Below are 16,632 nucleotides of genomic sequence, written 5' to 3'. Positions count from 1 at the left end.
TGATAAACTATAATACTGATGGGGTTTTTTTTGGCGGGGGGCGGGTACTGGGGATTGAACCTAGGGCTACTTAATCACTGACCCACATCCTCAGCTCTTTTTATATTTTTTATATAGAAACAAGGTTTCACTGAGTTGCTTAAGACCTTCCTAAGTTGCTGAGGCTGGCTTTGGTCCTTTCTTTAGTATCATAACTACCAGCCCCATGTCATAAAGTGGTATTTAATGACTATGTATCAATGATGACATATATTTTAAAATACCTAAAGCATATTTAAATTATCCTAAACAGCTTAGTTTCATATTCAAATAATATTTAATTTAAAACAATGTATGCTATTGCCCTTTTCTTCTTTCTTTCTTTTGTTTCTCTTTTGTGGGGGAGAGAAAGAACTAAGGTGCTAGCAGTATCAATTATTACAATTTGTCAACTTTAATTTATGAGTGAATATGAGGTCAAAATGCAGTTATTAATAGACACTTTAATTTTTCAACAAAATAAAATGTTATCTGTCATTTAAATTGGTCTGTTAATATTTTTTTACTAAATATGTTATTTGTAATGCTATTATTAATAATCATATTTTTTTTCTGAGTTTGTAGGTGTTTCACCAGTGGCAACAGGATGGCCTGCTTCAGAAGATACTCACAGGTGCTGGCCATAGTCTGGGGGCCCTCAGGAACCAGCTCAAAGAAGGGGATGAGCCATGGAAAGTGGTGGAAGCCTTGCACACTGGACTGCTCATCCTGAGTGACAGCTTGGCATCCAAGGGGCCCGAAGACAGTCTTCCCTCTTCACAGATGTAAGGCACATTTCTCTCTTTTGTTACTAACAAGGATAGACAATGCTGAATTTTCAAGAATGCCTGAGGTTACTGTCAGAAACAAATTTTTTGAAACTGCAGCTAGACTATGAATTCCTAGTTAATGTCAGGAGCTGCTCTGGAAACACATGCCCTTAAGTCCTGAGCAAGAGATACCAAGCAATTATTGTGCCCCACCATAACTTGGGCTTTACCTCTACTAGAATAATGAGTTGTGGCTCCAGGAGTAGGTGTCACCCAGTGGGGATGAGTTACACTCACCTGATCCTTTATAATTCTACCCCTTTGCCCTTTTAGGGATAGAATGTTCCATGGAACCTCCCCTTGTGTGTCCCCTATATAAGAATAAAACATTCCAGAGGCTCTCTCTCTTTGTCCATGGACCCCTAAGGTCAGAGAGGTCTCCTGGATTTTGAGAAGCTACTTCCATATGTTTGCATGCTTTCTTCACTGTTTTCTTAAGTTATTGGGATAGTCAGATTTGGAAACCCAGCATAGGTTGCCAGCTAGAATAGATGGTGATAAGTCAACAAAAGGGAAATCCCAGACTTTCATATTGGACCACAATTAGGTCAGAACGTTTTGAAAAATTCTGAACACCAGTTCAGATGTGGAAGGCAATCTAAAGGGGGAATGACATTTGAGAAGATACCAGACTCCTGGATTTTAAGTTTTATGTCTTTGGTATTTTAAAATGAACAGTACCTCTAAAATACATGTCAGAAGTACTGTTACACAACAAACTGCCTGTTTTCATATTATAAAGTTGCAAATATTTAAAATGTTTACATTAAGTCTAGAAATATTTTAGAAGTGGGAAAAGTGGAACTGGTATTGTTTTTAATTTTTAGGGAAATCAAATTAATTCATCAAAATGGTCAGTTCTGTAAGATTGGGTCTCTTTTCTCAGTAAGTGTCATAATCTGAAGTAAAATGAATTTTATTATATGCCTACAGTTAAAATCTTTGTTGGAAGAAAACAATTAGATTTCTCAATATAATCTCAAAAAGGTTCACATCATGGGCCACATGAGCTCTGGCTCTTTAATTCTATGAACATAGAATTATGATGTCAGAATTGTATGGGGATATATTTTTTTTTCTAATTATACCATGAATAGCAACTCCCAATATTTCCTAGTCTCTCACATTTTCTGGAAGGAGTTAGGAAATAGGATCTTGCTATGAAGGTCTTGTTTCCTATCTTTTACTAAGAGTTGCCCAGGGGCAGAGGTATTGAAGCTGCAGGCAGCAATGAAATTTCTATCAAGGCTGTAAAAGCAACAGAAAGTGGCTCTGTGGTAGAGCGCTTGCCTAGCATGTGCAAGGCCCTGGGTTCAATCCTCAGCACCACATAAAAAGAAATAAAAAAATAAAGGTATCAAGTCCAACTACAACTAAAAAATAATATATATATATATATATATATATATATATATATATATATATATATATATATATAGAGAGAGAGAGAGAGAGAGAGAGAGAGCAACAGAAAGGTGAATATCAGGTACACCTTGAAACAATGAGCTGAACAAAGGACAGTTACACAACATGCTGTCATCAATTAACTTCAGATGCAGAATATTGCGATGTAAGACTTTGCATTGGCTTATTGAAAACTTCTCTGCTGGGTGGTTTGGGAAGCTTAACAAGTATGTTAGCAGTACTCATTCATAGACCCAGCATATTTAGTCACCTTAATTACCCTATAAACCTCAACTGCCCCTGGCACATTAGCCTGGGTTGCTGCCTGCTCTCTGACTTAGGGAATGAAGCCCCTGGAACCTGTACTTGGCTCTTCACTCATACAAAGATTAAGGAAGCTTAAGATTACCCCAAGTACCAGTTGAGGACAACTGAGCTTGCCTGGCCCCCACGCATAATTTCTATACACACTCAGGGTCAGGAAGATGAGGACCCTAGCACAGGCTTTGCCATCCACCTGCTATGTGCACTTGTTACCACAAAATAGACCAGGATGAATGCAAACTTCACAAATCAGCTCAGATCTTTTATTCAAGAATGAAGTTTCACACGGGAACAGGGGATACAGGGACAAAATGACACCATGGGACCCACTTTCCTGGTGGAAAACGAGCCCCAAAGAAAGAAAGGGACTGGTCTTACCTAGGTCATCCTGAGAGGTGATTTAATTATTGCCAGAGTGTGTCTAATGGAGGGTCTGGGTTAGCAGTCAGTGGGTCAGATGAAAGGTCTAGGGACAGTGGTCAATATTCATCTCTGGGGTCTCATCTCATTGTACTGTCACTGAGAAAGGACTCATTTGGGGGAGGTTTAATACATTGGTTCTTCCTAGAGACTGTCAGTCTAGGCTTGGATGGATAATTTCCTCCCCAGGGCTGGTCTTGTCACTGGGAAAGGATGTTCTGGGAAAGGATCAATGCTGTCAATGTATGGCTTTCTCTTTCACTCCCTTTTCCCAGGCCTCCCTATTCTGGGGTTTGTCATTTTTCCATATCTAATTGCATTGAATAAGCAATTGGCCTCTGAATCGCTTATGTAAGCAATTGGCCTCTATGTCTCTATTTAGATGCCACTTTTGCCTTGGGTAATAAAAAACTGCAGCCCCATGGTCCGTCTAGGTGACAAGAAAGTCCACTGCCTGTACATCTATTGCCCTTCTGATGTCCTCCTTGGGCTTTGGCCTCCCCATCGGGTAATGGCATCACTAGATGATCTCTCAGTCTCTTTCTAGGTATCAACCCTCTGGTCTTTTGGAGACTTTGTACAGGACTGCCAGGAGCCCTGTGTCTTCACCTATCAAGAAGGAATAATCTGCACACATCTCTAGGCTGATATGAGGCTTGACAGAGATGCCTGTGTGGAGGATGTCCCCCCCCCACCCCACCCTTGAGCAGATACTCTTAAACCTTGGCCCTTCTCACATCTGCCACTGACAGAGGTGATCTCTTAAATTCTCTCCTCCTTCTTTGCATTCTCCTTTTTTTTTTTTTTCAGATTCACTGGTTTTGATCCCTGGATGTCAAATGTCTCCTCAAAGGAACTATCAAGACTTTGTAATCTCTTTTATTAACTTTACTATTTTTGGAGTAGATTTTTTTCTTTTGTTTTTGTATGGAGTCATGGTCCTATTCCAGTAGGAGTGTGTGTGGTTGATGTTCCTATCACTTTCCCTCTCGGCTGCACACTGTAACCCTGTACACTGTCCTCCTTGTTTAGTCTCCTGAGCATCGTTGCTGCTTCCTTTCCCACCTTAGTATTTTTGGTGGTTGATTTTGTTGCACCTGTTGATGTCTCTGTTGCCTCTCTTTCAAGGTTTTTTCCTTGTGTCTCCAGTTTGAACATTCTGATGAAATCAATCAGCCACTTGCCTCCAGGCTTCTGCAAATATTTGTACAATTCCTGTTCATGTGTGGCAGGAAACTATCACAAGTCTTGGTCCAGGAAATCTCTCTCTTTCTTTCCATCCTGTCTCCAAACCCAATTGTTCATTTCTCTTCCTCAATCACAAATTTCAACCCAAAGAAATGAGAACATCATCAGGCTCTCCGTTTCCTTCTGAGCACCTGGTGTCATTACAGACCCTCTTACCTTCTGAGGTTTTGTCTGAGGTTTTGTCTGCTCCTGTCCAGTCACATCGGTCAGGTGACTGGGCAGTGAGAGTTCTTTGTCTGTGTTCCTGGTAAGCCGAGGACTCAGAGAGAGGCTCCAGTAAGGCCTGACTCTGCAACATACACATGGCTATGAAGTGTCTGCTCACAGAGGTGGCCATGTGATGTCCTTGCTGGCCAGAGCGCGAACAAATTCGACAGCCCAGATCTAAGTTTCAGGTCACACAGTTCATCTTTTTTTTTTCCCCCTGGAGAGAGTAAAATAAAGTAAAGTTGCCTCTTGTCCATAAACTCCAGTTCTTTCCATAAGCCCCAGGCTTCCTCCTCAGCGTAATCCAAAGTGTCAGAGAGTGAGTACTCTAGCCCTACCTCATCCTGTGGAGGCTCAGTCCAAGAAGCTGTCTCTGACTTCAGGCTAGAGACAGGCATATGTCCATGGTGACGGATGTGGGGATGGTTTTCCTCCTGCTGATCTCTTGTAGGAGAATTGTCATCAGAACCCTCCTCGATCTCTCTATACCCTCTGCAGTGCTCAGATCCATCAGCTTACAAACTATAGGACAGCAGCAACTAGTTATCAAACTTGCCTTTAACCCAGGCCTACTGAGATTCTGTGAAGACCAAGCGTTGAAAAGTCCAAATGCAGGCTAGAAGCTGAAAGCTGTGGCATGGCCAGAGCTCTGCTATTGGAGCATTTTGCTTGGCGTTTTTAGAAACCACATCTTTCTACGCTTCTCTCCTTTGAGATTGCCATCTTTGTCATGGCTGAGGATGCCCTGTGCTTGCAAGAAGACTCAGCCTGGACTTTCCTGCTCTGGGCAGTGGCCTCCCCACAGCATGACCCCCCACTTGGCTCTTCAGTCTTCCACATTCACTTCCATTTCTATTTCCTCTCATTCTCAGACTCACTTTCTTTCCAGCTTCTCTGCTGAGTTAATTCCTGCATTTGTTTGAGGAATATATTACCTTGTTTAAAAGACTGGAGTCTAGAGATGGAGAATCCTTTGTCTCTTCTGCCATCCCTAGTGAGATGCTCTGGTAGGAAGCCAGATGCATCTCTAATGGAGTAGTACTTGAAATATTTCCCCTGGTGACTTTTCTGCTTGGCTTTGAAGGTGAACATCTCAAAAGTATAGTCTTTGCAGCTGGCCTCAGGTTCATTACTCCATCTCCATCTTCAACATGTCTGCCATCTAAAACTCCAGGTACTGCAGGTGTCAGGCAGCCTGACTATCCCCCTTTGACTTCAGAGACTCTTACAGGTGTTGTTAATTTGCCCTAGTTGGGACCACTTTGATGGATCCTGTATATCATCACCATTCAGCTTTTCAATATTTTGAAACTTTTCTCAAATTGTTCCTACATCTCATAACCAAAGGTGATGAATTCCACCTGGAACTTTATGCCAATCCTCACTTCTTTTCCATACTGTTAGGAGTATACTTTCCTGTTCTGGGATAAAAGAGAATGTCTAGTTCATATTCAGTACCTAAAAGAATCTACAAATCAGCTGATTCAAATAATGCAATTTGTCATGAACCTGGTTAGATGGTGAAATGAGACTTTCAGTCCATGAACACAGTTTTCAAAGTAGTGAGATGTTTTCATTTGCATGGGAGTTTCATTTCCCTAGCTGGTGCCTTAAAAGACTTTCATTTCATTTCACTCATTTCTTTTTGCTCTTAGATCACAGAGTCTGCAGAAATTGCAGAGTGTGCTGCAAAGCCTGCCCCAGTGGCCAGACCTAAAGAGATTGCTGCAGCTGGGTGGTGCTCTCAGGAATGCAATAGCCCAGGATTTGCATTTCATCCAAGGTAAAACAACTCTAGTGTTATTTGTCACTGAAACTTACTAAGAGCAAACATGACATTTATTGGAAAACTAACTTGCAACTGCCTGACAATGTTGTAAAGTTTGGAGCTAAGTTATGCTGCTGTTGTATGTATATTTATGCTTTGTTACGAAGCCTTCTGGGGTATTTCACATACAGCATGCCATGACTGAATACACAAAACTGTCACAGTGACAGGTGTATCCTACTGTCCAATATATGCCTACAGTGTGAGCTGGGATAGGCAGTTTCCTAGGACTGAAGTCTGACTTTTACATTCACATCAGCACAAACAGTTCTCAGGCTGGAGAGGGACCAGGGTGCATTGTGAGTAAGTGAATCATTATGTTTTATATCCCTCCCCTCTGCTTCTCAGTATCTGATAGAGATCTTATTTCTCTTGGGTATACAGCATGTCCTTGGAACTTCTGTTGACTATGGTGGATGCTTTTCTTTCTGCACTCTTCTGAGGAAGTCAAGTTTTCATTTTTGCCTGAGTGGGCTGTCTTTTCGTCATCTGATGGAAGAGAGAGAAGAGATGAGGAGGGGATGTTGCTTTAAAGAAGCAAAACTCTCCTCTAATAAGGAACCCATATTCATGTGTCTTCAAAAAGGATAAGACAGGATTATAATGTCTTTCCCTGTTTTCCTTTCTAAGGAAGATAATGAAATACCTCAGGTCAAGTTTACTGAAATGTGTTTTTAGAATTCAATTTATTGATTCACACTGTACATAGAAATCAAGCTTGAAGAAGCCTAACTTGGGTGAGGAATAAATCGAATTGTTGATCTTGCAGCAATCCTCATTCACCTGGAGACTTCAGCGAACAATTCTATGCAGGGCAGACCTGATGGATGGAAACTAGAAAAGGATGTGTTCTTTGAAGGGTTAAAGCAGGTAAATCACAGCCAAGGATTATACAGAAACCATTTTCATAAATCATTGAAGAAGCTCATGCAATATTAAGCTTTGCCTATTGTGGATTGTGCTAGCAAAATAAAGAGAATAGACGCATTTTGAAGAACTTTAGGTTGCATTTTAACATTTTGATTGTTTGTTTCTATTTGTAGTTCTTGAGCTCATGGTGAGCATGACTATAGCTCTAAATGTTACCCTTTTCCATCCTCATTAATCTTTTAGATGTTGACGAAGAATGCTACTGCTCCCTGCCTAAATGAACGCTTGTCTGAGAAGGAGGTCCCTCTGCCCCCTGGGATCTGGAGGGACTCCTGGGGACTGTTGTGCAACCATACCTCCTTCAACGAGACCAGTGTTTTCAACAGGCTACTTGGTACAGTAAAGGATGTTGTAAGTACTCCACTATCTGATCTCTTTTATGGGCACCAACTGGGCTCATATCTAAGGTTAATTTCTTAAATTAATTGAAATTAATTTCAGTTAATTTAACTGAAGATGCTAATATTGAATTAATTGTTCATACACCTAAAGGAACCTGGCTACCTGAATTGTGTTCCTCAATTCCATCCCTTCTGTCTGACAACTTGGGAGTGTATGTGCCCTCGAGTCTACCAAAACCAACTTGACCTTCCCCAAGACAATCTCAAACTTTCAAACCAGGCACTTCTGCTTCTCTGGTTTCCTGGCCATTTATCCTGTTCCATTTCTAGCTGCATATGGGGAGAAAAGTGGAGGGATAACTCTGGTGATCAGTCAACTTATAGCAGAGCTTTGGCTTTCAGGGTCACAGACTTTGAAAATCATGTGTTTGTCATGTCACAGCCCAGAACACTTCTGTGAGCGCTCACCTTTGCAGAGCACTCAACGTGGGACTATTCGGCAATTTCTGGGGAAAGATTATTATGTCAAGTCTAGCCTCTATTTTTCTTCCTGAGTACTAAACATTATAGTAATGTTTTTCTTCATTTTTTCCTTCCAGAATTACCTATTTCTTTTTTAACTTCTTCCTTACATGCCATGAGATAAAACCAGTGAAATAATGTCACAGGAAAATGAACATGGAATGGTCATGTGTACATAGTTCAGTCATCAATGCTTTCTCAGTGTCTGCTTGGCAAGGTGGCATGTGGAAGAGAGTACAAACATGAACACACTCTCTTGGCTGAGCAGGGCAGATGGCATAAGTGTACAGGGGCTCAGCATCTAGAAATCTCCCCTAAGATGTTGATGAGACTTACTAAAATGAGGCATAAGATTTGGAAGCAATGAGAAGTCAGAGAGAATGCTAGGCAGATGGAAAAGTGTGTTTGAAATCATGCAAGCACATGAAGACTCTACCTATTTGCACATTTTTTTCCCCTGCTAGCAGGTATAAATTCTTTTCTGGCAAAAAGCCCATTTCAAATTTCCCTGTGTCTATATAGCCTAACTCATAGTCTCACATGGAGCTGGGATCCAGTGGGATCTGCTCCAGTGATGAGTGTTTTTCTAGGTCACATATATGTGAGATAGCCTTTCTAAGGGTGCTCAGATGTGTCAGTAGCAAACCATTCCATAACTTAGTGGCTGAAAACAAAACATCATTCTGTTATCTCTTGTGACTCTGTGGGTTGACTGGGCTTATCTAGGGAGTTCCTCTGATGATCTTACTGGGTGCTTCTCCTGTAATTATAGTCAGAGGGCCATGGGGGGGGGGTGGACTCTGGATGCTCAGCTGGGATGTAAAGGACTGGAACCTCTCATTTTCCACAGAAGTCACAGGCTTCTCTTCTCTGGGAACCTCCTCACATAGTTTCTCAGGAGGATAGATAGACTTCTCACATGGTATCCAGTCATCCAAAAAAATAGGCCAGAAGGAAGGCTTTTAAAGCATGTGAGGACAGCTTAGACTGGAATTGGCATAAGTCACCTGTGCTTCATTTTATGGGTTAATATGAGTCAGAACCCAGCCTAGATGGATTGTGGGAGGGGATTACTGAGAGTTCAATTTTCAGAAGGTTTGGTTTATTGGGGACCTGTGAGGATACAAGCTACCACAGCTGACTATGCTACTTAGGTCCCTGCTTATTGGGTTCCTAATAAAGTGGGTTATAAGTTACCTGACTCTATTGCTGTATAAGGTTTTATTTTGGGGTCTATGATTTTGGACATGAGTAAAGATTTGAGTCTAGAACTATGACTTAGTAGTCATGATCCTATAGTTCATGGTCTTTGATGCCCAATTCAAGTGGAACCCTGGATACACAAGAGTAGGTAGGTTACATTTCAAATACCCACATTTGAATGATTTTATTTATTATAAGTGATGTTTTATTCTCTTATTAAGGACCATATTTTGCAAGAGGTCATTACTGGGCACACAGACATGCCAGTTTCGGTACCGGAAGAGTATTTGGGCTGGCAGGAACTGGAGACACAGCTGTCAGAAGTGAGCCTTTCCTGTTCTCGGCTCTTCCAGTTGAAGGGTGCTGTTGCCTCACCTGGGACCCGTGTCTCCTCTGGTGGCTGTGAGCACCAGCTTGTCTCCAGCCTGTGAGTATGCATTGGATGGAAAACTTCCCAATACTTTGTCATTAAAATGAGGTCAAAAGCTTCTCATTCAAATGAGAATATGAGGTCAAATGCTTCTCATTCAAATGAGATCTATCAAATATGATAGATCAATATTTAGATTCTATTGTTAATGAATGAATAGAAAGATGTTTATTTTGAATCTAACTTTTTGTATACCAGAAAGCATCTATAACTATAACATATTAAACAGTTCCCTTAAATTTAACTATTGGTTTAATCTTTCATAAGAAATTCAGGGACTAATTGAGTCTAAGGAATGCATGTTTGAGGTTCTTGTTAGAACTATACTCAGAATTATCACATTAACTACTAATGGGAGTCTTGCCTTGGGAGTCCTACTTCTCCAGAAAATTTGCCTTGTTTTTATTTTATGACTCTGAAAATTATATGTGTGATCAATTTCTACTTTCCTCAGCTGCTAGGAAATTCACACTCAAATACATCAAGTAAGGAATGTATTCTTGGCCTCAAAGTTCATTTTTATTTTATGTTCTTTATTTTTCCTCTTTCTTTTCTCTTGATTTACTCTTTCTTGTATTTTATGTGGTCCCATAAATGGTTTTTCCTCACTTTGTAAATCAGGGTGGAGGAACTCCATAAACAAACAAATAAATATTAAGTGAACCATTTCGAAGAATCTAATTTCTTTCATATGAGGACTGCCAGACATTTGCCTAAGTCTCTGTTTAGATGGATTTATAATGATCTGCCATCTGGAGCATCATTATCATCTCTGGCTTCTTTTTGACTGCAGGATGTTTCACATGCTTGAAAAAGTACAACCGTCCTTGGAACAGATATCCTATGGGAAGGCCTTCCTAGGGCTTCTCAGGAAGGCTTGTGAAGTGGCTCGATGTGTGAACATGCAAGGAAGTCTCCAGAACAGTCTTCTGGGTAAGGCTAGAGACAAGAATGTGGGGTATTTTCTTCAGTTAGTGAGGTAAGATGATATCATAAAAGTCCATCCTACTTCATAAAGGGCAGATTAAAATGGAAGGTTCTCTAAGAACAATTCACTCTTATGATTACTATAGTCAGGCTTTTTCCCTTCCATTATGACAAGACCCCACCCTCTCTGGGTCCTTGCAGAACTTTCTCTTATGATTCATTTTCCTCTTGGGATTGTTCTGGTTTAGATAAATGCACATGCAGACTAATCATGACCCTCCTCATGAGAGTCCTGATGGACTTCCTATGTGGCCTATTCATTTGATTTAGCACTAAGTCTATCCCTCATACTGAAGAAAACGTCTCATGCTGATCATGCTCAGTGTGATCCTGAAATCTCCGTCCTTTTCCCTCAAGCTGCTCCAATAGTGAGGACAAGGTTTTGAGCAATTGGAAAAAGAAATTTTATTGCTTTGCTGTGGGCCTCCTGTCTAAGAGGCTGTGATTCTCATTGTCAAGGGGAATTGTGGGCTTTTAAAGAGAGGTTACAAAGGCTAACTTCCAGGTGAGACCTAACAGGAGTCATAATTCCTATCCAAGCAGTAGCTTTGAGAGAGAGCTGTTTAGATCCACTGGTGCCAGTCCTGAAGTCTGAATTCTTTTATTTCTGAGGTCTCTGAGCCAAAGAACAGATAACTTGGTCTCGGATGAAAAGAAGGTTAATCTTGCTTCTGCCATGGTTTGGGAATGGAAAACGGAAAAGAAGAAGGGGGAAAAAACCAACAAAATCCACTTCCAGTGGTGGAGTAGCAAGGTTTATCTTCAAAGCATGAAGTGGACCTGTTATAAGTGCAGAGAAAACAACAACAACAACAAACCCCAACAACAACAACAATTCAAAAAACTGAAGTTTTCTCTATACTCAGCTTTTCTGATTTCTGTGCCCAAATGTGTGGGTTTTTTCCATACGAAGCAATTTTCCAATTCTCTTTGGAGACCAGTTGGTGACCTATGATTCAATTCAGTTCCATCACTGTCTACCTGGAGATAGTGTCAGATGTCACAGGTTAAGTTCTCAGTCTCACACAGTCTGTCCTTACTTTAGATGACAACTCCAAGTTTGGGCCTCCCTTTTGACTTCTGACGATAGGCTACAAATTAGGATTCCTGTGACCCCTTCCTCAAGTTCTACAATTTGCTAGAACAGCTCCCAGAACTCAGGGAAACAGTTTTCAGACAAGACTACTGCTTATTCTAAAGGACATAACTGAGGAACCATAAGAGGGAAGAGATACATAGGACAAGGTATGGAGGAGGCAGGTCAGGGGTGCAGAACCTCCATGCCTTCTCTGGGTGCACCACCCTCCCAGCACCTCCAGGAGTGCACAACCTGCAAGCTCTTCGAGCCCCTACTCTTTGGGGTTTTCATGGAGGTTTTGTTAGGCAATCAAGATTAATCATAGGCCATTAGCAATTAATAAAATCTTCAGCTTTTCTCCTCACCTTAGTGATTAGGGGGAAAGTAAAGGAGAGGGTACAAGGTAGGGTGAAACTTGGAACCCATTAATTACATGGTTGGTTCTTCTGACAATCAGCTTCTATCCTGAGGCTGTCTAGGAACCACTCCCCCCAAGCAATGTTTTTTAAATAGAATTTTTAAAATTGGTGAATTAATAGTTACACTCAGGTGTGGAATTCATTGTGATATGGTTTGGTTAACTTCATTCTGCTGTTTCTCTCCTTTCCCATCCCCACTTTCTTCCCTTCATTCACCTTCTTCTACCCCACTGTTCCTTCTATTTTCATGAGACCCCCCTCCTTTTTAAAATTTCTTATTTCTCTCTATCTTCCATATATAAGAGAAAACATTTGATTTTCTGCTTTCTGAGTCTAGCTTATTTCACTTAGCACGATGTTCTCCACTTCCATGCATTTGCCAGCAAATGTCATAATTTCATTCTTTTTTTTTTAAAGAGAGAGTGAGAGAAGAGAGAGAGAGAGAGAGAGAGAGAGAGAGAGAGAGAGAGAGAGAGAATTTTTAATATTTATTTTTAGTTCTCGGCGGACACAACATCTTTGTTGGTATGTGGTGCTGAGGATCGAACCTGGGCCGCACGCATGCCAGGCGAGCGCGCTACCGCTTGAGCCACATCCCCAGCCCCAATTTCATTCTTTTTTCATGGCTGAGTAAAACTCCATTTTTTGTGTGTGTGTGTGTGTCCACACACACACACACACACACACACACACATATATATATATATGATTTTCTTTATTCGGTTGCCTATTGAAGGACAGTGAGGCTGGTTTCATAAGTTGGATACGGTGAATTATGCGGCTACAAATATTGGTGTGCATGTATTGGTATAGAATGCTGATTTTAGTTCTTTTTGAATAAATACCAAAAGAGTGGGATAGCTGGGTTATAGGTTGGGCCCATTCCTCATCTTTTGAGGAATCTCCATACTGCTTTCCATAGTGGTTGTGCTAATTTTCAGTCCCACAAGCAATGTATAAGTGCATATTTTCCCCCACATCCTCATCAGTATTTATTATTATTTGTGTTTTTGATTATTATCATTCTAATTGGAGTGAGATGAAATCTCAGTGTAATTTTGATTTGCATTTCCCTGATTGCTAGGGATGTTGAACATTTTTTCTTATGTTTGTTGGCCATTTGCACTTCTTTTCAAAAGTATCTGTTTAGTTCAATTGCCCATTTATTGATTGAATTGTTTTTTAATGTTAATTTATATGTATATAATTTTTAATGTTAATTTTTAAACATTTTTAAATGTTAATTTATACACACACACACACACACACACATATATATATATATTTCTGGTTATTACTCTCCCATTGGAAGAGTAATTGACAAAGATTTTCTCTCATTCTGTAGGTCCTCTCTTTATACTCTTAATTGTTTCCTTTTGCTGTGCAGAAGCTTTTTAATTTTAGTTTTTGAAACTCTAGCCAGAGCAATCAGGCAAGAGAAGGAAATTAAAGCGATACAAATAGGAAAAGAAGAAGTCAAATTATCTCTGCTGATGACACAATTCTATACTTAGAAGACCCAAAATACTCCAGTAAAAGACTTCTAGAGCCAATAAACAAATTCAGCAAAGTAACAGGATGTAAGATCAACCTACAAAAATCAATAGCTTTTCTATACTCCATTAACGAATCTGCTGATAAAAATGTCAGGAAAACAATAGCCTAAAAAAATCTGTAGGAATAAATCTAATAAAGGAGGTGAAAGTTCTCTACAATAAAAACAATAGAACACTGAAGAAAGAAACTGAAGACTTCAGAAGAGGCAAAGACCTTCAATATTCATGGATAGGCAGAATTAATATTGTTAAGATGGTCATATGCACTATATGGATTCAGTGCAATCCCCAATGAATCCCCATTGAAATGCCAATGATATTCTTCACTAGAAACTAGAAAAAATAATACTAAAATTCATATGGAGGAATAAAAGACCCAAAATAGCCAAATCAATGCTGAGCAACAAGAATGCTGTTGGTGGCATCCCAATACCTGGTCTCAAATTATACTTCAGGACTATAAAACAAAATCAAAATCAAAGTGGTATTGGCATAAAAACAGACATGAAAACCAATGAAATAGAACAGAAGACAGAGAAAAATGCACATAAATATAGTGTCTGACCCTTGACAAATATATATATATATATGAAAAACTGGATCCCTATCTCTCATCCTGTGCAAAAATCAACTCAAAGCGGATCAAAGATGTAGGAGTTAGACTAGAAACATGTCAACTACTAGAAGAAAATATAGGGTCAACACTCCAACATACTGGCTCAGGCACAAGACCCCCAGCTATCTTATTAGTATTTAAAAGACACTTATCTCTTTGAGGATTTTGGAGCTCTGTGCCAAGGAAACAAAAGCAGTGACCAAATATATGTATTTCTTATTGTATCATAGCTTTCTTCTCCTTGCCAGTATCATAAAGTAAAAAATTCCCTAAAATTTATAAACTCCACTGCATGACTCACAAGGTCTTCCCACCTCCTGCCACATATGCTTTTTTGAACCCAAGTCAAAACCCAAGTGAAATGTGTACTTCTGACTCTGTCTTTCTGCTCTAGGGCTGGTTGTCTGTTTCCACATCTCCCACTTTCCTGGTATGTCCTGACCCTGCTTCATCTCGTTGGGGTTGTTAGTTCCTCCTTGGAATGCCTGCATATGGAATGTGGAGGGCTTGAAACTAGCAATGGGTATTTACCTTTTCTGCTCTTGTGGCATGGCCACCTTGTGTTCTTTCCTTCATTCCTCTTCAAATTGCTGCTCTTAGAGGCTTCTGGAGTTAAATGGTCATATGCACTATATGGATTCAATGCAATATCAAATCTACATGCCAGAGGATGGGTCCTTTTCTTTGCCACTTTAAGAAGCTCAGTACTTTTGTTCACAGTGCTTTGTTGGCCACAAGTTCTGGGTGGGGGAATCATCGTACACCTTCACTTTCTCTCTTACCCTTGTCTTCCTTTTATATCACTTATTTTTGCTGGTGGTCACTTATTCTTGATGTTCTCTAACTTATTGATTCTTGGTTTTATTTCTTGAGCTTAAAGGTCTTTTTTAGTCCGTGTCCACACCAATATGAGAGAGTGTTGGCCCTATTTTCTTATAGCAGTTGCAAGGCGTCTAGTCTATAATCCCTGAGCCTTTGATTCACTTTGATTTGACTTTTGTGCAGGGTGAGACATAGGGATCTAGTCTCCTTCTTCCACATAGGGATATTCAGTTTTCCCAGCATCATTTGTTAAAAAGGCTCTCTCTTCTCCAACATACAGAATATGCATTTTAAGAAGATGCCCAGATGACTTATAAGCATATGAAAGCTTAAGAAGCACTAAATAACTACAGAACAACATGAATAACAGCAGAACAATCCTGTTGTTATGCATTCATCTTTCCTGTATCCATTTTTTTTCCTTTAAAAAGAAAAGAAAACAAACAACAGTGCATCCTAAGAATGTGGTATGATAGAGATGAATTAAATGTTCTAATGTAGGTATTTAAATTTTCTGAGTGTAGTTTTATCATGCAGCTAAAACATGGTCTCAGTTTGGTATTTTGGCATGGATTTTGAAAGCAGGTGGACTTGAGATTAAACGTTGCATCTGATGGGTTTTATTTGAGTGGGCCCTCATTTACCATTTTTATTCTTGGTAAAATACAAGTTATATAACTAACTTTACTTGGTTTTTATGAAGGCTAAACATGATAGTGTATGTAAAATGCCCAGCATAGTACTGTAGTCATGTATGATGGACGTAGCTCCCTTTCCTTCCCCAGTGCAATGAATGTCAAAATTATGATGAATTGCAAGTAACAGAAAATTTGCTATGAGGATTTTCTTTTCTTCTTTTGTTTAAAAAATTTTTTGAATACTGCTTTTTTTTCTTTTTCTAGTACTCATCCTTATCAGATGTTACTCACATACCTATTGTGCTAATTTTCTAAATTATTTTCATCTCCCCCCACCCCCGCTATAAATGCTTACAAAATTTCTGACACATAGCCTTTCTGTTTCCATGGAAAATTAGTGAGGTACAATGGATGCATGTTTTATGCAATTTTACTTGTGAAATAAAGACTACAGAGGTTAAATTATTTGCCTCAAATTAGAAGGATTTTTGTCTTAAAAATTTTATTGAAATAGGCGTATGACTGTAATCCCAGTAGCTCAGGAGGCTAGGCAGGAGGATCTCAAGTTCAAAGCCAGCCTCAGCAAAAGCCAGGCACTAAGCAACTCAGTGAGACCTTGTCTCTAAATAAAATGCAAAAAAGGGCTGGGGATGTGGCTCAGTAGTCAAATGCCCCTGAGTACAATCCCCAGTACCTCCCCACAAAAAAAGTTTTATTGAAATATAGTAGACATTCAATAAAACATACATATTTAAAGTATACAACCTGGTAAGTATTTAAATATGAATATATCAATGAGACTCATCACTAC

At 39.7% G+C, this 16,632-nt stretch overlaps 1 protein-coding gene across 1 annotated transcript in view; it reads left to right on the top strand.

Annotated features, from left to right (window-relative positions):
• The window catches only part of ABCA13 (ATP binding cassette subfamily A member 13), a gene marked incomplete at both ends in the record, with an annotated part of 438,366 nt that overhangs the window by 53,350 nt on the left and 368,384 nt on the right, over positions 1–16,632 (top strand). Inside the window, 6 exons of the mRNA XM_081283275.1 lie at positions 604–803; positions 6,107–6,234; positions 7,049–7,149; positions 7,393–7,560; positions 9,497–9,702; positions 10,499–10,638. Of these exons, the coding sequence (XP_081139401.1) occupies positions 604–803; positions 6,107–6,234; positions 7,049–7,149; positions 7,393–7,560; positions 9,497–9,702; positions 10,499–10,638 (943 nt within the window). The remainder of the gene's footprint in view (positions 1–603; positions 804–6,106; positions 6,235–7,048; positions 7,150–7,392; positions 7,561–9,496; positions 9,703–10,498; positions 10,639–16,632) is intronic.

This window comes from Spermophilus citellus (genome assembly GCF_964194105.1).
Source record: "Spermophilus citellus genome assembly, chromosome: 3".
Taxonomy (NCBI): domain Eukaryota; kingdom Metazoa; phylum Chordata; class Mammalia; order Rodentia; family Sciuridae; genus Spermophilus; species Spermophilus citellus.
Note: the sequence above shows the minus strand (reverse complement) of the source record. Positions and strands in the feature narration are given on the sequence as shown.